The sequence below is a fragment of the Mytilus californianus genome, unplaced genomic scaffold (genome assembly GCF_021869535.1).
Source record: "Mytilus californianus isolate M0D057914Y unplaced genomic scaffold, xbMytCali1.0.p SCAF_1, whole genome shotgun sequence".
In the NCBI taxonomy this organism is placed as follows: Eukaryota; Metazoa; Mollusca; class Bivalvia; order Mytilida; family Mytilidae; genus Mytilus; species Mytilus californianus.
This window is the reverse complement of record NW_026262581.1, coordinates 90,924,693-90,946,352: the sequence shown is the minus strand read 5'-3', so window position 1 is coordinate 90,946,352 and position 21,660 is coordinate 90,924,693. Positions and strand designations below refer to the sequence as shown.

The following is a 21,660-nucleotide window of genomic DNA, read 5'->3' as shown; positions in this document are numbered from 1 at the left end:
TTAATGTTTCCAAGGGGCATAACTCTTTTAAAAAATAATTGATCCGTACTGATTTTCGAACTCGTCCAAGACATTGCTGATATAAACCTATGATACAAGTTTCATAAAAATCTGGCAAGAACTGTTCACCTGAGAGCGCTAATAACACCGGACAGACGGAGAGATGCCCCGTATTTCCATGTCCCCCGCAACGCGTTTCGCAGAGGACAATAACTTATTTAACACATGTGAACATACAATACAAATATCAAATTTCTGGTAATTTAACACAACTTTAAGAAGTTGAATCAATATTTTAATCTTTTTGAACTCCTAGAACATTATATTATTGAAAATTATTAATGTCCCCAGACAGTAATTCTGTAAAGAATAATATGTATTTTTGCTTTCCAAATTCTGTTGTTCATGACTAAAATCAAACTAAATATTATATATTACAGTTTTCTACATACACTTTGTTGGATTGAGTCCCAGGATTTTGTTATATCTTCGTTCTTTCTTTTCTTATCTACTACCACTCCATAATGTTTCTTTAAACTTTCTTCCATTGATTTTCTAACATTGTCTTCTAACTGAAAATAAGAAAAAATATCATAATTTGTCAAAGAATAATATGATCATATTGAAATGATGCTGTTTCCAAACTATTCTTTTTCTACTCATGAAATGATAATAGTTCTCAATTTTCAAAATTCAGTCAGTCGGAAATATTTATCAATACTTACACCTTTCACATTTGTAATTTATATTACAAGTGGCATTAAAGCAAATCAAAGTAATGACTGAAAAATCAATGGCAAGGAAATTGGGTCAATACACATGAAAATCAATGACAAGGAGTTGGGTTAATACACATCAAAATGAATGACATGCTTACAAATTTATGTGTTCCATTTACTGACAGCACATCCTTTGACGTGTGGAACTTCAGCAGATTGAATTTTTGCTTTACTTTCATAACAAAACAGATAAAGAAGGTTTTCAAGAACACATGCTTCCCTGTGTAAGTCTGTTAGGGAAAATACTCTAGCTAAAAAAAATGAAGTTTTTCATAGGAAAGCTTTCAATATTGATTGGATTTAATGAAAGAGGGACGAAAGATACCAGAGGGACAGTCAAACTCATAGATCGAAAACAAACTGACAACGCCATGGCCAAAAATAAAAAGACAAACAGACAAATAATAGTACAGATGACACAACATAGAAAACTAAAGACTAAGCAACACGAACCCCACCAAAAACTGGGGGTGATCTCAGGTGCTCCGGAAGGGTAAGCAGATCTTGCTCCACATGTGGCACCCGTCGTGTTACTTATGTTATTACAAATTTGGTAAATAGTCCAATTCGGTAAGTCACATTCGTGAAAAGGGAAGGGTATTGTAGTTACGACATAAGGAACATATCCGATATCATCTGTGAAACAGTTATTCCATAACCGTCAACCAACTCGTGATGGCGCCCGTAAAATTTACGAAGGGATGACTTCAACTTCACCATTTGGAACTCTTGGCTTAATAGCTTCCTTGTGAGCAGCAATCCTCTATCAAGGAAATCATGATAGGAAACACAAGCCCGGGAATATCGTATCAATTGGGAGATATATACTCCGTAAGCAGGCGCTGCTTGAATGTTGCTACATAGAAATGGAAAGTTCACAATTGGGAAGCTGAAATCATCTCTTTTGTCGTAAAGTTTTGTTTTCAACCGACCCTCATTGTCAATTTCTAGATGTAAGTCAAGATATGAGGCAGACTTAACTGTATCTGTAGTATCCTTTATCTCTAGTTCGATTGGATAGATTCGTTCAACATAGTCACCAAATTTTGTATTATTTAGTGAGAGAACATCATCTATATAGCGGAAAGTAGAGTTAAAGGATGTTGCTAACTTCTTATCTTTCTTCCTAAGAAGTTCCTGTATGAAGTCAGCCTCATAATAATAAAGAAACAAGTCGGCAAGAAGAGGGGCACAATTGGTTCCCATTGGAATTCCGACAGTCTGTTGAAAAACACGTCCTCCAAACGTAACAAATATGTTGTCAATCAAGAAATCAAGCATCTTGATAATGTCAGTTTTGGAGAATTTTTTGTTTGAATCAGAGTGATTCTTTACAAAGTAGGATTTATCCCTCCCCAAGACAAGATACTTGTATCTACGTTCGCCATTCTTTTTAATGAAACAAAGTAATACCAACTCTTTCAATTTGTCTTTAAGTTTGGAATGGGGAATACTTGTGTAAAGTGTAGAAAAGTCAAATGTTTTAATACTATTGCAAGATGAGAGAGTCTTAGATTGTATGTACTCTAAAAGATCTTTGGAATTTTTTAGTATCCACATCTGATTCACGCCACCTCTAGAATAGGCAGTTTCACAATAACTTTGGAGCCCGGCTTTGATTGTTGATAAAATAGATGTTAATAATTTAGAAAGAGGTTTCGTGGAGCACTTTGAAGACCCAGCAATATACCGTTGTTTGTAAGGACACTTATGTAGTTTAGGTATCCAATACAGTGATGGAAGATCCAGTTCTTCATCTTTGGTTGAAATTCCAAAGGAACATAGAACAGACCTATGATTATCCAGGATTTCCTCTTTGGTAAGTGTCGTGAGGGTATATGTTGAGTTTTCAAGTGAATTGTCAATACCTAATTCATTTATCAAGCAGTTTATGTAATGATATTTACACACAAAAACGATGTTGTTTGGGGCTTTATCTGCGGGGACAACAACAAATTTGTCATGGAGGTAGGACAAGTATTTTGCAACATTTGGGTCTTTAAAAATTGATGTAGCATGGGTATTGATATGCCCATTTAGTTTCTTAATTCGGATTTGTATCAACGACCTCACAGCCTTAATCCATTCGGAAAGAGTATCTACGTCTTCTTTCTCGCGTTTAGCCCATTGCCTGGCATAATCCTCGACTGAATCCATCAGTATTTTGAAGTTGTATTTCCAATTGATGGATTTAGGCTCACGATATTTCGGACCTTTGGATAACAAATTTCGCAGGGAAGTGTTATTGACAATGTTGAGGTCTCCGGTAATAACGTGGCCAGCCGGATTATATGTGAAGTTCTATCCAGATTTATTTTTGAAGGTTAGAATATAAAATAAAACTGTTTGGTAACAATGCTTGTACTCTATGTTAAGTAATCTAAAATGTTTCTGAAATCAGCCTATTTTTGCCCAAAACAGAGAAAAATCTCCTTCTGACATCATTTTTATGACCATCACAGAAAAATTATGTCATCAAGGCTTGGCAAATATCAACATTTTCTGAAAGCCTTTCTTTTGAAGCTTAAATAAATTGCTTCGCAAGCTCAGCTGGATACGACCGCAGGTCCAACCCTGAACAGTTGGGGCAAAAATGGACACAATATTCACGCTTGATACAGGTCTGAATTTGGATTGTAATTAAATATTTGACACATAATAGGTTTCTGACACAGTATAACTGTAGTCAAAGAACTTAGAATTGGTTATATGATTTGAATTCATATTCAATTTTTTGCTTTTGTGCAATACACTATGCTGTTGCGAATTGACCCCCCCCCCAAAAAAAAAATTTTTTTTTTAGCCCCCTCCCCCCTTTTTTTTGCAAAAAAAAAAATATTTGAAGAAATTTTCTTTTTAATTTCTGAAATCTGAAATGAGAAAAAATTGTCCCCCCCCCCCCCCCTCACAATTTCTTTTTTACCCCCCCTCCCCCCTTTTTCCCAAAAAAAAAATTACTTTCTCTCAAGATATGGTCATAATCACAATTCAAATTTCCAATGGAGTTTGCAACCATAATTACCCATTTAAATACATCATAAAAGTCTTAAAATAGAAAATGACATACATAATCATTGCTAAGATTAATATTCCTTAATCAGCATTTTTAAATAGTAACTTCTAAAAATAAATTGACAGCTAATCACCTCAAGACAATACAACATTTCTTTATACATAATTTAAAAGCAGTGTAAGGGAGGTAACCCAAACATAACATTGTCCTTTTTTTTAATTGTCCATTAACCAGAAAACCCTTGTTTTTTCCCCTTTTTTGCCCCTAATTCCTAAACGGTTTGAGCCATAACCCCCCAAAGCCAATCCTAACCATCCCTTTGTTGTATGGAAACTTGTGGTATAATTTCAGAGAGATCCATACACAGTTCCACAAGTTATTGTCTGGAAATTAGAATAAACAGCTGTGCCATGAGCGCATGATACGCCCGTTGTCTTGTGTGTGAATTTTTATGCAATAAGCATAAATAGTTTCTGACATACTGCGTGACATGCGAAAACCCCCTTTTTTTTTTACAAAAAACTCAATATCTCTAAAATAAAAATTTTGAATCATCACCAAAAATTATACAGATCTTTAGATTAATATAACTAAGAAGTATGTAAAATTTTAAGCAATAATCATAAATCATTTTTGAGATACGGCGCGACATGTGAAAACCCCCCTTTTAAAAAAAAAAAATCAATATCTCAAAAATAAAATTTTGAATCAAAACCAAAAAGTATACAGATCTTAAGGTTAATATAACTAAGAAGTGTGTAAAGCTTTAAGCAATAATCATAAATTGTTTTTGAGATACGGCGCGACATGTGAAAAAAAACACACACCAGTTTTAGTTACTAAGTCCCGTAACTCAAAAAGTTTTAATCTTATTTTCACCAAAAAGTATACAGATCGTTTGACCATCATAAGAAACAACTATGTTAAGTTTCATGAAATTTGGATAAGTCATTCTCAAGTTACGGTGTGACATGTTTACGACGGACAGACACCGGACATTTGTATACCATAATACGTCCCGTCAAAAATTGACAGGCGTATAAAAATGCCAGACAGACAGACGGACGGACACAGGACATTTGTATACCATAATACGTCCCGTCAAAAATTGACGGGTGTATAAAAATGCTTATTTGGGCCCCTTTTTGGCCCCAAATTCCTAAACTGTTTGGACTATAACCCCCAAGATCAATCCCAACCTTCCATTTGTGGTTATAAACCTTGTGTTTAAATTTCATAGATATCTATTCACATTTACTAAAGTTATTGTCCGGGAACCAAATGTCTTCGGACGACGCTGACGATGACGATGTGATACCAATATACGACCGCTTTTTGCGGTCGTATAAAAATTTAATGACTTTTAAACATTTTTGGTGAATATACAGGGCCAACCAAATAAGCCCAAAAATGTACCTCCTTGATATTGACCTCTTCCTAGGGGAGATTGATCTTCAATGGTGAATCAAAGGAAATGTTGAGACCTAACAGATACCACAACATTTCATTATTACTGATGTGATGGAACCAGATAATCTAACTATACACTGTATTTTGTTTTCATATTAGTTTGCAGTCTCCTAATGGATCAAGTTCTACAGATCAAAGGTTGATATAGGCTATTGTCTAATGGAAATGCCCTATTGTCACCATAACTTCCATAATTACCTGTGCAATAAATATATATCCAAGTATACCTGCAGCAAATACCATTAGAGCCAAGAAGACAAATATACAGAGATACTGAAAATAAAATTATAATATGTTTATGAATCTATCTTCATGAATAAAAATGTGTTGTCTTAACGTTATATATTATATAAGTATTACAAAGTAAAACTTTATTTCTGACCTCATTTTTATTGCACTTTCTTTCAAAAATGCATTTAGAAATGTCATCTGTATTTTAAACTTGTATATAAGTTAAATTTTACCTTGAAAGAAGCAAGTGGCAAGCTTTTTTTTTTAATGAAATATGTCTTTATTATTTTTTTTTACCTCAGAGAAAAAGCTACTATTCAAATTTCTAGGTATATATTAATGTCCTGAGAAGTGAAGGTAACTTTGACACCCAATTTTAAAAGTCCTTTAAAAGTACTTGTCCTATAGAATTAGTTGAATTTATGTTATTGTAGAGCCTTGTACTTACCATCCCAACCATACATTTATGTTGTCTGTAAGCTCCAATAAATCCTAACAAAGTTATGGCAATGATTGCTGCTCCTCCCCCAATCATCATCACAGAATCAGCACGATACATAGACACTCCTATTAAAGAAGACAATTGCCTACTACCATACTCAACTTCATGGGTATAGATTCCAATAGCCAGACATGATATTGCCCCAATCTGTTAAAAAACATGTCTTGATATAAAATCACTTATTGAAAATAAAATAGAAATAATGCAATTGTAATTGATTGCATCTATAGCAGTACAAATGTATAAATGCTACATATATTATAAATCATTTTTCAATATTCAGAGGGAGTTAAACAAGTTAAAAATATATAACACAGATGTAAGAATGCAAGCTATTGTACCACAAATATACTCTTAAAGATAAAGATTAACTTTAAGAAAACCTGCAAAATCATTTACTGCATCATTTTTTTGCCTCTCATATGAAATTGATGATGCAAGTCAAGCTTTGCAAAATGACTGGAATTTTGGTTCGCAAAATTTCCAACCCGTTGCAATTGTTCATAGATAATGTTTAATGATTTCAGTCCTATAAATAATCAGTTGATTTCTCAGTTAAATAGTCAAGTGCTTATCAATCTTACATATATAAGTATTTACCAAAACTACTGCTTGAAGAAATAGAACAATGAATCTAAGGAACTCTTTACAACATGAACATGCCCCTTCTTCTTCGTCCTCCATTATCCCCAACTCCTTGTGGCTTCTGGAAAACATCCCCATCTCTTCTGAAAATTAAATAATTTTATACAAAAGATGCATATTTCTAAAAAAGTTTACTTGCCAGGTAGAATCCAAGTATAAACTAGAAACTTGAAGTAGTAAGTATCACTCATTTTTCAATAAGATCCAACATTTTGTACTTAAAACCGTGTTGGCTTATATGCAGGGTTGGCAAAAACCCGGGTTATATGAGTATTGCCCAGCCCAGTGGGAAATACTGGAAAAACCCGGGTTTTACTGGTTAATACCATGAATACTGGGCAATACTGGGTAATATAAAATACTGGCCTGAATTTTAAAAAGGATTCAGTGATCAAACACAAATGCAATACATTTTAGATATTTATAAACACATTTTGATTGATGAATAAGTTTACTTGATTGAGTCTTATAATACAAGTGTATTCATTTGAGAAAGTATTATTCTAGCAACTATGAGACAAGTATACATGAAGACACATTAGGCAAATATAAATGGAAAAAGCCTTTCTCAATAATTCTCCTCAAAATCTATTAAATCACCCTTCTGTCTGGATTGGTCAAACTGTTAACATAAAGCCAAAGAATTCATTTTTTCCAAATATATATAACAAATTTTAACAATTAACAATTACCAGTAAGAAAAAATACTTTTAAATTATTTATATGTACATCACTAATTAATAAGTTATTATTCAGATTAGAACACAGATATGTTTATATAACAATAATCAGCCTTTTCATTTCTATAAGTGTTAATGACATGACCATGTAGGGTGTTTATTTAGCAATATGATTGCATAGCATTTTAAATTTACAATTCACTTAAACACTGCAATAAAATGCCTTTTTTTCAAAGTTTGGATTATTGAAACAATGCTTGGAAATTAACAAGTTATCCTTAAATGTATCTTGTATTCTGCCTACATAGAATAAGTAGAGAAGAGAATTATATTGAATTTTAAATCTTCTAGAAATGACTCTCAATGGTTATCTGTATAAAATGTATAAATTTAGCTTTAATACTATGAAACTACAACAAGACTTTACTATTTTGGTTTGAAATAAGCTTAAAAAATCATATTGCCCAGTATTACCTGTTTCAGGGAGTATTGCCCAGCCCGGGAAAACCCAGGTTTTCCCACATGGGTTTTTCCTGGGCAGGTAATACTTTGCCAACCCTGCTTATATGAGGATGTACAAATGTAGTCCTCAATAGCAGTTAAAAATGCGCTCAGCCTGGAGCAGCTGGATATGACCGCAGAGGTCGAACTCTGAACAGTTGGGGCAAGTATGTACACAATATTCAAGCTTGATACAGCTCTGAATTTGGATAGTGATTAAATATTTGAAACATTATAGATTTCTGACACAGAATAAATGTGGTCAGATAACTTTAAATTTTGAAATTGGACATTTAATCTACTTAATGGTCCAATATCCAAAATCTAATTCCACGGTTAGATTCAGCATATAAAAAAAGTCATGAATTCAAACAAAGTTTAATTTTGGACCCTTTAGACCTTAATATGGACTAATTTGAAAACAGGGCCCAAAATTCAAAATCTGAATGCACAATTAGATTCGGCATATCATAGAACCACAAGAATTCAGTTTTTGATGAAATCAAACAAAGTCTAATTTTGGACCCTTTGGACCTCAATGTAGACCTATTTAAAAATGTCCATATATCCAATATAGTAATACATGGTAAAAACCTCAAACAATTCAAGACTTTAAATTAATCCTCATTGAAATTGGTTAAAAGATTTGTATTTATTTTCAATTGAAGATTTCTTGCTGTTGGGCATACTTAGTAAATCTGTTTACAAACTAAATATAATAATATAAACACCCTGTTTGGTGTGTATCTCCTGCCATATGAGTATTTGTTGTTTCTTTATATAGATCAGAAATAATTTATGTTAGAACCAGCTTAGCCAGTATTAGAAAAGTCTTGTTTTTGATCCCTTTTGGCCTCTAGTTTCTTAACAATTAGAGCCACAACCTACAAAATCGACCCCAACCTTCTGTGTGTGGTATGGTACCTATTGGTACAATTTCATAGAGATCCATTGACTAATACTTAAGTATTTGTCCGGAAACCAGAAAAACCTTGTTCCTCATCAACCACCCCTTTTTTGCCCCTTATTCCTGAACGGTTTGAGACATAACCCCCAAAGCCAAACCCAACCTTCCCTTTGTGGTATGGAACCTTGTGTTTCAATTTCATAGAGATCCATAGACTAATACTTAAGTAATTGTCCATTAACTAGAAAAACCTTGTTTTTCCCCCCTTTTTTGCCCCTAATTCCTGAATGGTTTGGGCCATAACCCCCAAAGTCAATCCCAACCTTCCCTTTGTGGTATGGAACCTTGCGGTACAATTTTATAGAGATCCATACACTTATACACAAGTTATTGTCTGGAAACTACAAAAATGCCTTTCTTGGACCCTTTTTGACACCTAATTCCTAAACAGTTGGGACCATTACCCCCAAAATCTATCCCAACCTTCATTTTGTGCTATTGAATCTTGTGGTTAAATTTTAAAGAGATCCATTCACTTATACTAAAGTTATTGTCCGGAAACCAAATGTCTTCGGACGATGACGACAACGACATGATAGCAATATACGAACGCAATTTTTTTGTGGTCGTATAAAAAATCAATGTCAAGATTAATTTACTAGCATGACTAGTAAGAGCCTTTGAGGATGAGATCCTCGATAACAGTTAGAAAATCAATGTAAAAATCAATACTGTTGGATATTATTCATGGGGTACCAATTTTTGTGGATTTCATAGATATGGTTGTTGAGAATATTGTTCAAATTAACAATGTTATGTTATTTTACGTCTTATGTTTGTGACATTACTTTGTACTTTTGTATGGGCGCCTTAGATACAGATTGATTTTAAAGTAACACAACGCAAATTAAAAGTCACTTATTCGTTTATTTCAACACAATAGTCATTAGGCAAACCACAAATTAAAATGTTCAACGAAGTATACATTTTCTATAGAGGCTTGTATGCAAACTTAGGCAAATCCATGAAATCAAATCTCTTCGAAAATACAACTTTTCCTCAAACCATGAAAATTGGTACCAATAAAAATTAATCAATCCCCAATATACTAATCCAAAATATTTTTTTTTTCTTTACAACAGTTGCACTGAGGCTGCTATGTAGCAAAGCTAAATATTTCCTGCAAATTTGTAATTCGTTACCTAAAAGTATCATGACAATAATTATGACTTTGCTCTCTTTCACAGGTAACACCTGCATCATATTAGTCAGAAGGTATTTAAGACATTCAGGAGACAAGATAAAGAAATTTCAATACATGCCAAAACAGACTTTTTTAGTACATTGTTGGATGCCATCTTTGATTCTGAATAAGGAAGATTATTCCTACCTACAATGTATGTGAATTTATTTTAATTTAGAGTAGTCCTGAAGAAGATTAATCTGTCTTAGTATCAGGTGCTCTGGAGGCTGTTCTGGATGACATGTACTGGGATTTTAGCATTTTAAAAGGGAGCACCTCAGGACCATTTTTCAAAGTTAGGGTTCATATGGGTAAGTAGTTTTAGAAAGGACATCATCTGATGGTTATAACTCAAAACTCTGATAAATTAATCTGAGTCAACAAAATCAAAAAGACCTTATTTTATTGTTAAAAGATTGAGTGTGAATCGGTGACAGAAAACTTGAGTTACATGTTACTGCACAAGTAGCACCAGGTATATGAACAAGAGTGTACAAGCTAAAATGTCTCCCCTGCTTTATAATTACTGACCATTGATTTTATGTTGAAAGTCTTAAAGATAAAGGTTTTACTAAAAGCATTACAGAAACAACATTTTAAAGGTCTATGACAATGAGGTCAATGTCAGATAAATCATGTCAGACAGACAAATATACACTTACAATTTTTTTATACACCAAATATAGTTGACCTATTGCCTATGCTAATTGAAAAACAGACCAAAACCCAAAAACTTAACATTGACCAATGAACTATGAAAATGAGGTCAAGGTCAGATTATACCTGCCAGACAGACATGTGCACCTTACAATTATTCCATACACCAAATATAGTTGACCTATTGCTTATAGTACTTGAAAAATAAGACCAAAAACACAAAAACTTAAAATTGACCAATGAACCATAATCAAAGTGCTTGTAAGCACTGAAGGGTAAAGATTGCTTTAATTTATCAGTGGGAAGTAAAATTAAATATTGCATTGTAAAAAGCATTGGTTGTAGTTGATTGAAATACAATTCTGGACAAAGGAAGATAACTCCAATTTTTAAAGATGACTTTAACAATGACATCATTGATATTTTTAGAACAGATATTAGATTCCTGCACCTTGCAAAAGTTATGTAATTTTCTTGACAAGTATAACATCATTTTATAACTTGCATATCTGAGCATATATTTCATTGATAAATTTCTGGAAATGTTCATGGATAGGATGTATAGAATGTTATGATCAATGCACTATATTTTGTGTATCTCAAAAGTAGTGATAAACCTTGGAAGATTTAGATATCAAGTCAGTACCATAAGGTTTTGATTGCATTTCATGCAATATCTACCCAAAAATGAGGTCAAGGTCAGATGAAACCTGCCAGACAGTTATGTACACCTTACAATCATTCCATACACCAAATATAGTTGACATATTGCTTTTAGTACTTGAAAAACAGTCAAAAACACAAAAACTTAACATTGACCAATGAACCATGAAAATGAGGTCAAGGTCAGATGAAACCTGCCAGACTGACATGTACCCATTACAATCATTCCATACAATAAATATACTTGACCTACTGCTTATAGTATTTGAGAAATGATCACACAACTTTAACCTTGATCACTGATCCATGAAATGAGGTCGAGGTCAGGTGAACCCTGTCTGATGAACATGTAAATGTTCAAGGAACCCATATACCAAATATAGTTATCCTATTACTCATAATAAGTGAGAAATTCACATGACAAAAAAATTTAAATGTTTTTTCAAGCAGTCGCTGAACCATGAAAATTAGGTCAAGGACAATGGACTTATGGTTGACGGAATCTTCATAACATAAGGTATCTGCATACAAGATATGAAGCATCCAGGTCTTCTACCTTCTGAAATATAGAGCTTTATACAAATAGTTTACGTAGCCGCTGCACAGTAATACCTATGCCTCGCATACTGCGACTTTCGTCACAGGCGAGACAAAAACCCAAAGTTTTGACTATCATACAACATTACATATCTCTGGACAGATTTTTCCTGAAAATCATCATAACAGAAGCTTCAACTAAATATAAGTATGATGACTGTTTCTTTTTCTGCTATCTTTGTTAACCTAAGGCCACAAGGGCTATGAGGGCTTTTATCATGCAGTGAATAAAAAATTAAAATTACCTAATTAGGGTACACAAAAATGCAACCTAATACCCAGAAAGTAAATACTACTGTTCCATCTATAGACAATACCATATTTCTTGCTATTTCTTTGAAATTGTAATAAGACTGATGAACATGCATATTTAACTGAATGATATGAATACACCTTTACCTATGTGGCAGTGAAACCTGTAAAAATTTACTTTGTTCTTTGCACTAGATCAACTTTAAAAACTCATTTTAAATTTGATTCTTATCATTTTCCCCCTGATTTCAAGCTATTTGTTTCATACATTCACATTGTGATCTTTATACATTTCTGTTTAATTTTATTTACATTTTTTCTTTCCTCTGTACAATTTTAAGAGCTTGTTTTTTTATCTAAACATCTGTATTTTGCACTCTATCATGTCTATAAATATTTTGGATATGAAAACCTTATATCTCCTGTCATTCACATAATGCAAAATATTTGTTTCAACTATGAAAGCTTTATCTATATTTGGTATATATATAGTTATTTACTACACATATTACAATCACTTATTAATGAATAATGTGACAACATAACAAAGCTGCACATAACATTCCAAAGCATTCGATACTGTACCTCATGATTGACTCTTGCACAAAATAAACCAATATGGAATTAGAGGAAATATCCACAAATGGCTAACTTCATACCTAACTGAAAGAAAAATGCGAGTCCAACTTGAAGGAGAACACTCGAGTAATGCTTCAGCTGAATCCGGAGTCCCCAAAGGACCCATCCTCTTCTTGTGTCACATAAAACATCTACCAGATGCAGTAAACTTGTCAGTCCGACTATTTGCAGACGACTGTTTGCTGTACAGGGAAATCAAAAACCAAAATGACCACAAAAAACTACAAGAGGACCTCATATCCCGGGAAAAATGGGCCAACTATGGGTTATGTGCTTCAACGCCAAAAAATGCTATATGCTAAGCCTAAAAAGTAAAAGCCAGCGGTTCTACAACCTTAACAACCATACACTTGAACAAGTGACATCCAACCCATACCTTGGGCTACAAATACAGGAAGACCTTAAATGGAAGGAACAAATAACAAATACATGTAACAAAGCCAGTTCCACGCTAGGCTTCCTTAGGAGGCAACTACAACACTGCCCTAGGGAATGCCGTAAAACAGCATATATAACACTAGTAAGATCAATTATGGAGTATGGATCAATTATTTGGGACCCATATACATGTACGCAAAAAGACATCGATAAATTGGAATCCATACAAAAGACAGGTGCTAGATTTATCACCAGACTACAAATCGAGAGAGGAAGGATGTATGACAAAAATGCTATCAGAACTTAAGCTTCCTTCACAACAATCAAGACGTCAACAACGATTGATCTTCTTTTTCAAAGTGGTTGAGGGGATGATACCACTACCAGCGCTCCCTCCTGACAACCTGATAAAATTCAATAGACCAAAATGACAAATCAGAGCAACAACCTATAATAACTTTGTTACTTAGAACATTATAGACCAACAAGTCCGTAACAGGAAAAAGCAGTCATAGTTCCATCTAGTAAGACCGACCAGTTCAAAAACTCTATTTTTGTGTATACTGCAGTAGATTGGAACCAACTGGAGGACTCATTAGTGTGCGTCACTACAACCGAGGAGTTTAAATCAGCACTCCTCAGCAAGTGCGACTAACTTGTGCGCAGATCAGCCCGTCACACAGTAGCCGAAACTGCGAAAGGAATCTGTGACCTACCCATCCATATTATAACACTTACTATAATGTGACAACATAACAAAACTGCACATAACACTTATTAATGTATGCTTTCAAGTAAACTATGAATAAAAAAAATTTCCCTTCATGAAATCAAGGATTCGTACAGTACTACTATGAAACCAGAGTATTACTAAAATAAATAAATGAAATATGGTGACTCATTTTTTTGTTTTCGTTTGTTTTAAAGATAGACAATTTGTTTGTCTGTATTTGACTTGACAATCCATTAAGGTTATATTTAAGTGTAATGTGGGCTGTCGTTTCACCTTGTTTTATCTGTTTAAATCCTTCAAAATACTAAATTGCAATTATTTTTCAAATTTTTGAGTTGAATCCAACGACGCCATTTTCTATTATGCGAGAGTAATATTAAATCGGATATGGGAGAAAGATATGTGTCATTTTACGGTTTTCTGTTTTGTCGGTGAGAATTTCGAGGTAGTTACAGGAATAAACAATTTTAACCTTTGTAAAAAGGTACGGAGTGCTTCGCAGTATCATAAAATACGTCAACTTTTGTGTTTTTGTTTGTGCTGTTTGTGGGGAAAGAGAGGGAGTTTCTATTTTTATTTCTTCAGTATATTTAATAGTTTTAATGCATATATTATATGTCTCTGGTTTGTGCTTTCAAAGTTTTTTTCGGTTTCGGCTGAGACTATTACACCCGAGACTATGTGTATTAGCAGTCTCAGATTACACTAACGCAGATTTCGGAACCGTATTATTTGGGTTTCAGTAACATTATTTTTATTCATATGACACAAAGTGAGACATCAAGTTAAGCAAAGAAGCGCCAATCCGTCTGATAGTCACAAATTCATGATGCTAGACTGTACTGAAAACTCGGGAAAATAAAACACACAATAGTAGAATAAAAAAAAAACAATCTGATCATCACCAGACATAGGAGGTTAAAATCAGACTGGTTGATTGATTGGTTCAGGTGTTCAACGCCACTTTCAGCACTGCCGTCTATTGGCTATATTCCGTGGCTTTTTTTTATTGGGGAGGAAAGCCGAAATGCCAGGAGAAAACCACCAACCTTCGACAGGAAAACTGACAATCCTTGGCAATTAAGATTGGAGTCGAGCACACAACCTCAAAGTTGACAGGCTAGTGATACAGTAGTAGAACTACTTAAACCACTCGACCACCGAGGCCACAAGTATTAGTTACGATTAGACTGAAACGCGATACCGTTAGTTCTTAGATATTGTTACGCTCTCTTGTGAGTTTAATTGTTTCAGGCAAAAATGATACTCTTGACTGCACATTCATGCAAGCATAGAGGACAGCGTCTGATATTTACACATCATGTGACATGAATTTATGCTTTATATTAACCGTATTCATATGGTTACACAAACCAGAACAACTAATACGGAGAAGATCTAACAACGAGACTTGAAACTCTAGCATACATTAATTTACCATACAGAGAACAAACGAAACCTAAGACTTATGACCATCACATGCAGTAGTATCAGAGATAACAAACAAAAATCTGAATTTCTATTGAAATACACAAAACCAAACATAGTACTTGCCACAGAGTCATGGCTTAAAGGGATAAAACCAGGAAAATAAAACAACAAAGGACGCAATTAAATCAAGCGAGATATTCCCAGGCAACTACGAAACATACAGAAATGGCAAAGGAACAATAGGAGCGAGGCACTTTTATCATATACAATAAAGAACTATAATATTGCTTCAAATAGACCAGCTAGATATATAATAAACAACTGTGAAATAGATCGGGTAAACACTAACACTAAACAAATATAGATTTATTTGGGCATAACACAAACAGATTGGGTAAACACTAACACTAAACAAATATAGATTTATTTGGGCATAACACAAACATATTGGGTAAACACTAACACTAAACAAATCTAGATTTGCTTGGGCATTACACAAAACCTACAGGACAGATAAACATATTGGACCCGTGATTTTTTTTACAACAAATCATTCACCGGTAAAGTCTTCCATCAACATGATAGGAATATCAAACCATGCAGCAAAATAACATAGATATAGATATAAAAGCTTTTTACAAAAAGACTAACTCGATGAAAAGATACACCTATTCAGAGACATATATACTAAATGAATATATATGTCTCTGACCTATTCAAAAGCAAATGAACTAAAAATCAAAGAAGACCTCACGAACTTGGCACAACAATCAAAGAGTACTGCAATCAAAAAGTTGACATCGATAATCATTAGACCACCTTAAAAATGTCATATGGGACCCATACATAAAAAAGAGACAGACCAACTAGACAGAATACTAAAAATAAGCGTAAAACATCAAAAGTTAAAAGACAAAAATGGCAGCCCAAAATTTGACGGTCTCACTGATAAGTTTCAATGAATTATACTTACATATACGAGCTTTTTACACAACATTAAGTAAACAATTCCAACTTATAAATAAACCATGTTTTTCAAGAAAAAAATTCAATCAGTACACATCCAAAGAATTTAGTGTAAAGATGTTGAACAGTCTGAAAAAAGCATGGCTTTGTGTAATGCAAAATATAAGTATCGACAGATTGTAGAACATACTGTAAAGCAATAAATACTTGGTTACGTTTTGAATGATTAAAAACAAATTCAATGTTAGTACCGATAAAAACAATATTAAAATATATTACTACACAATAACATTGATTTGGTTTACTTCAGCACACAAATCATGCATTCCTTTTAAGAAATCTACTTTGATTTTGTATAACTGTATGCTATGTTTTACCTAGGTACATAAACCACTATACATTGTCGATAATATCTAATTCTCTTTTGTTTGGTCTCAATTGAAGATGGAAAAAATGGATGTTCAGTAGAGACATCCAAAAGATCGTGAATCTCAGTTAATTATGCAGTTGATGGAAAGGAACAGGGGAGAGATAATATTGGCCGATTGATAAAGTATGAAGTTGCACTGCTTACACCATATTCATGTCAGGTTATACTGGATACATTTGAAAATCACATACTTCACCATGCAACAGTCGTTTAAACACTCAGCTTTTTCTCTATTTGTAATTCCTTTGTTATTTTATTACCTTTTATCGAACTTCCAATTCTCTTTCTTTGGTCTGTTATCGCCTAATATAAGGATCTTACTAGAGGTTAACATACGGTCGTCAACAATATGATATATACAATTTGTCAAGCTCTAAGTCTCCAGGGTCTAGAAAAATTGTGAATACTCAGTCTTTCAAAAAAGTCTGCCTTCAAAACCAATTCTCTTAATGACAAAAACGATGGGGTATAAAACTCAAAGACATTCACTGATGATGGTCCTGTCTTGGGACAGGCACTTTGACATCTGGCGGGGTTAAACTATTTTTTTTTATATCTCAATGATGAATAAACATTTTAAAATTTTCTTTGAAATGAAAGTCTGAAGTTATCATAAAGGAGTGGGCAACCATTAACCAAAAATCGAAATACAGGCAGTGGCGTAGCTTCCATTAAGGCAGTGAGGCCCCTCCAAACTTTTTACATAGAAAAAAATAAATGGAAAAAATAAGAAGGGTCAAGAGAGATACGTTTATACAAAAAAAGAGTGAAGATGGATCCAAACATTTGACTTTTCTACCCTTTATATTCAATATTAATAATAAGGAGTCCCCGGATGTATTATCATCGAAAGAAATATGAAGTTTGTTTCATATGAATCAAAGGAGATAAAGGGAAAATGAAATTTGCCTTTCAGAGGTCGCAGGTGACCAATTGCAAGGTTTTAATTCTTGCCCTTTATCCTAGTTAACCCATTGTGGTAATTTGTTCTCGTCCAGTGAAAGTGAATGGAAAGTTTATCCTACAACAATCAATCAATCGATCAAACTTGTATTAAAATCGACTGTAAGCATATGTAAATGCTGAAAACTATTTTGCGACGCAAGTTTCCCTTAAACCACCAATTCCCAAAAAGCATCGCGGTCTTTTATTTCGCACTGAGGCGTTGACTCCGAAGCTTCAAACTGTTTGCCTATCTTGAAATAAGGGTCAAGATACGCCACTTGACAGTCACCATCACCGATTGCATTAAACGAAAAAAAAGACAAAGACGAAAAGTACGCACTGTAGTTTACAGAACACTGCACAGAAAATTAATCATGTTCAAAACGGCATACATTTTCTTTTTTCAACATCCATATGTATTTCAAGTCACGAAGTTTATATTGGAGTATCCTTGATTTTCTATATTTAAAGTTTAATGTGATAGATTCGACAAAAAAAAGTCCCAAAATTATAAATTATTTGCTGAAAGTTCATCACTATATGGTGGAACATGAAATAACATGTCAATTTCATAGAAATTGCAGGAAATAACTGTTACGAAATTTACAGTGTCTGAAGATGATGCGACTTTTCCAAAGGGAGACTGAAAAACGTCACGCTCAGAGGCGGATTTATGGGGGCCATGGGGCCCGGGTCCCCCTTATGGAGCTTCATATATACTAAATGCATAGACTTTTTATAAGTATCACTCCAAACACTGGCCTAATATACAAGATATCTTATATTATTCCACCTTAAACTATATGAGATATCTTATACAGTTTATTAGATAACTTGAAGTTAGAATAAATAGTAAAACGGCTTGCCATAGGTCCCCCTTTTCAAAATCCCGGATCCGCGTTTGGTCGCTTCCACATAGTTAGAGTGAAAATAGTTCGATTTAACGTTGACAAACAGTTCATTGGAGACAAACTGTGCACGAGTAACAGACTCATCCTCCTGCGACTATGTAACTTTTTAACGATGATTGTTTAGCTAAAGGAGAAATATATGATTATCATAATTATATTTAGAAATGAAATGGATTTCTGCAATTTCAAGGTTCAAACATCAGACAAGCAATAAAATAACCTAGTCAAATTAAATAGATATATCTGACATATTATAAATTGATATATAAAATCCTCACCCTTTTCTTTTGTCAATTTCAATTTCTATATTGCACAAACATCTATACATACCGAGACAAGTACACGCCATGGCATGACTCTCTGGTCCACCTCAAAATTACAACCTTAAATTCGTGTCCATTTTGGTGTTAAGACGAAGTGAAATAACGGATAAATTCCACTGTAACATAAAGGATGCCTATTTACGTAAACCCATAAATCTTCATATCAGTTGGCAAATATTCAATTTAAACGTCAACTTTAAAGTAATAACACCAAGTTTACTACACACTATACGAAAAATTTAACAGTAAGGATGTTATTTAATTGATGTACATCATGCTATGGATGCAAATTAATATACGCATTTACATTTTGTACATAAAAATATTTTGGTCTTAAAATATATGCACATAGGTAATCTTGGTTTAAAGTCAGTGGGAATATTGAACAATTTAAAATCCAGTTGAACGCATCAAAGATTACATCTGTGTAAAACAGCTGTCTCAGAGAGCATGCAAAACAAAAAATAAACTTGTGGAAAAGGAACACCGTAGTTTTCACATTGAGGTCAAGAAACAGTTGCAAAGCAGATTTTATTAGATTTTCCATACAATTTTGGCACTTTGTTAACTTTGAATAAATTGAAATTCTAAAGGTGATGCATTATTATGATGTAATTTATTAGACTCTTAGAATAGATGTGCATTCGTACAGACTGCGTTGACATTGACAAATCGGTCGAAAAAACAAACATCAATTTATCTCTATAACCAATCCATTTTCTTTTTAAACTGACATAATGTTGTCTGTTTAAATTTTTTGACAATTGAAGGTTAATTTTTGTCCCTTAAATCGTAAGATTGGCCTTCTAGGTAAAAACTATCAAAATGTATCACAACAAGCTGTATGTTGAACTGACTATTAAGATGCAATTAAATGCATGGCGTAATTGTTCAGCATTTTCACAACGAACTCAGTATAGTATATCCCTAGTATTTTATAAAGTACATGTAGTTTACTATGGTCGGGTTGTTGTCTCTTTGACACATTCCCCATTTCCATTCTCAATTTTATATATTCAAAAGAATTCGATGTGTATCATTGAAACAGGATATCTATTTCAAACTAGGCTTGGAGCAATAATAATTACAAGAAGATTCGAAACTAATTAAATAGAAAATGTTTGGTTTACGTCAACAGGCAGCAACTCCGCAACACAATAACACCTGATAATTGCGATCACATGAGCACCTGCTATGCTTTTCTTCTTTCGATCATACGAGGCGCAGATTTAGTCAAAATTAATATTTTGAAGGAGCAACTGAAATATATAATGAACTGTTAACACAGAGATATGTCTCGCCTTTTTGTTATTTTGAAAGTAAAATTCAAATGTTGAAATTAAAATAGCAATACTTTAACATGTAAGTTATGCAAAATATTCAAAGTCAATGAACCATGACAGAAGGTACAGGGCCAAACAATCTATGGAAATGAGATGTGCCAATGTCAGGCTAATCACAACTGCATATCAAATATCATTGACCTACCACTAGCAGTTCTCCATAAACTGACATAATCACAAACTAAGCAAACATATGAGGGGGCAGGGCTAAATTATCTCCATGGAAATGAGATGTGCCAATGCTAATACAACTGCATACCAACTATCATTGACCTACCTCAAGTGGTTCCCCATAAACTGACCTAATCACCAACTAATACATTGCTGTTGTTGCCGCCGCCGCTGAAGTCGGAAACAGCATACTTTTGACTTTTTGACTCCGCCAATGAAAGACAAAAAATAGGTTTTACCTACACAAGACCTCCACAATTCATTTATATGATATCCTTAAATATCTATGGAGATTCTCAATTATTTCAGGACTCTACAATTCGATTTCAGGATATCCTTTAATCGAATTATAGAGGTCCTCAAGTATAATTGTGGATCTCCATAAATATTTAAGGATATCATAAAATTGAATTGTGGAGGTCCGGAAATATCCTGGAGATGTATGGAGGTCCAGAAATATTTCAGGAGGTCCTCGATGATTTATTGATACTTGAATTCGAATTGTGGAAGTCCAGCAATAATTTTTGACTAAGGATATCCTAAAGCTAGAGGTCATGCGTAGCTCACTAACATTTTTGTTTACCTTGCTTGCATGAAATATTGCCTTACAAACGAAATAGCAAAGAGTCTTTCACTAAAGCATACTGGTCTGGTTATTATTAACATGTATGTTCCAGCAAAGCTTTACCTGGCATTATTTCCAACTATGCAAACGACAGATCCTTTACAATAGAATTTCATTCAATATAAAAAAAATTGTTTTGTTACAATAATAAAGTAAGGAGGGACAAACGTTTAAAACCTTTTACATTGTGGATAGGCAGTTGTAGCAGTTTTTTTTAGACATCAATAACTTGGTCAAATCAATGGAATTGTAAAAAAAATTGGACAGAAGCTTTTGTATGAGCAAAAGACAATATTCGGAGCATGATGACGAAAATATTTTTTTTCATTTTTTTGATAAACAGACTTAGTTTGTTTAGTGTGTCTAAATGTTCGACGATAGATTTTTCTTAAACTTCTGCATGGGTAAATATACTTTCAAATTTCAATATAAGAACTGGCGGTCACGGACCTTACTTTTTTCTGTTAAAATACATTGAAATCAAAGAAAGCATAGTTATTTTATATAGGTTATATAAGGGAAACTCAATTTTTCCTTATTAGATACAAATCCTTGCCTCGGACAAATTAAACGATAGAATTGGTCAAAACTAAATGAGAGAAGTGCTTTTCATAAATACTTTCCG

At 33.5% G+C, this 21,660-nt stretch overlaps 1 protein-coding gene across 3 annotated transcripts in view; it reads right to left on the bottom strand.

Moving 5' to 3' along the window:
- The window catches only part of LOC127725916 (tetraspanin-18-like), a 32,795-nt gene extending 13,722 nt beyond the window's left edge, over positions 1-19,073 (bottom strand). Inside the window, exons 1-5 of one of the 3 annotated variants that reach the window (XM_052233230.1) lie at positions 18,904-19,073; positions 6,596-6,723; positions 5,942-6,142; positions 5,461-5,535; positions 453-572 (exon numbers count right to left, since the gene is read on the bottom strand). In XM_052233230.1, the coding sequence (XP_052089190.1) occupies positions 453-572; positions 5,461-5,535; positions 5,942-6,142; positions 6,596-6,723; positions 18,904-18,922 (543 nt within the window). In that variant the 5' untranslated portion in view covers positions 18,923-19,073. Of the gene's footprint in view, positions 1-452; positions 573-5,460; positions 5,536-5,941; positions 6,143-6,595; positions 6,724-14,163; positions 14,260-18,903 lie in introns of those variants that run through there. The other 2 variants (XM_052233233.1, XM_052233241.1) reach the window with 2 other exon arrangements.
- Positions 19,074-21,660: the final 2,587 nt, after the last annotated feature.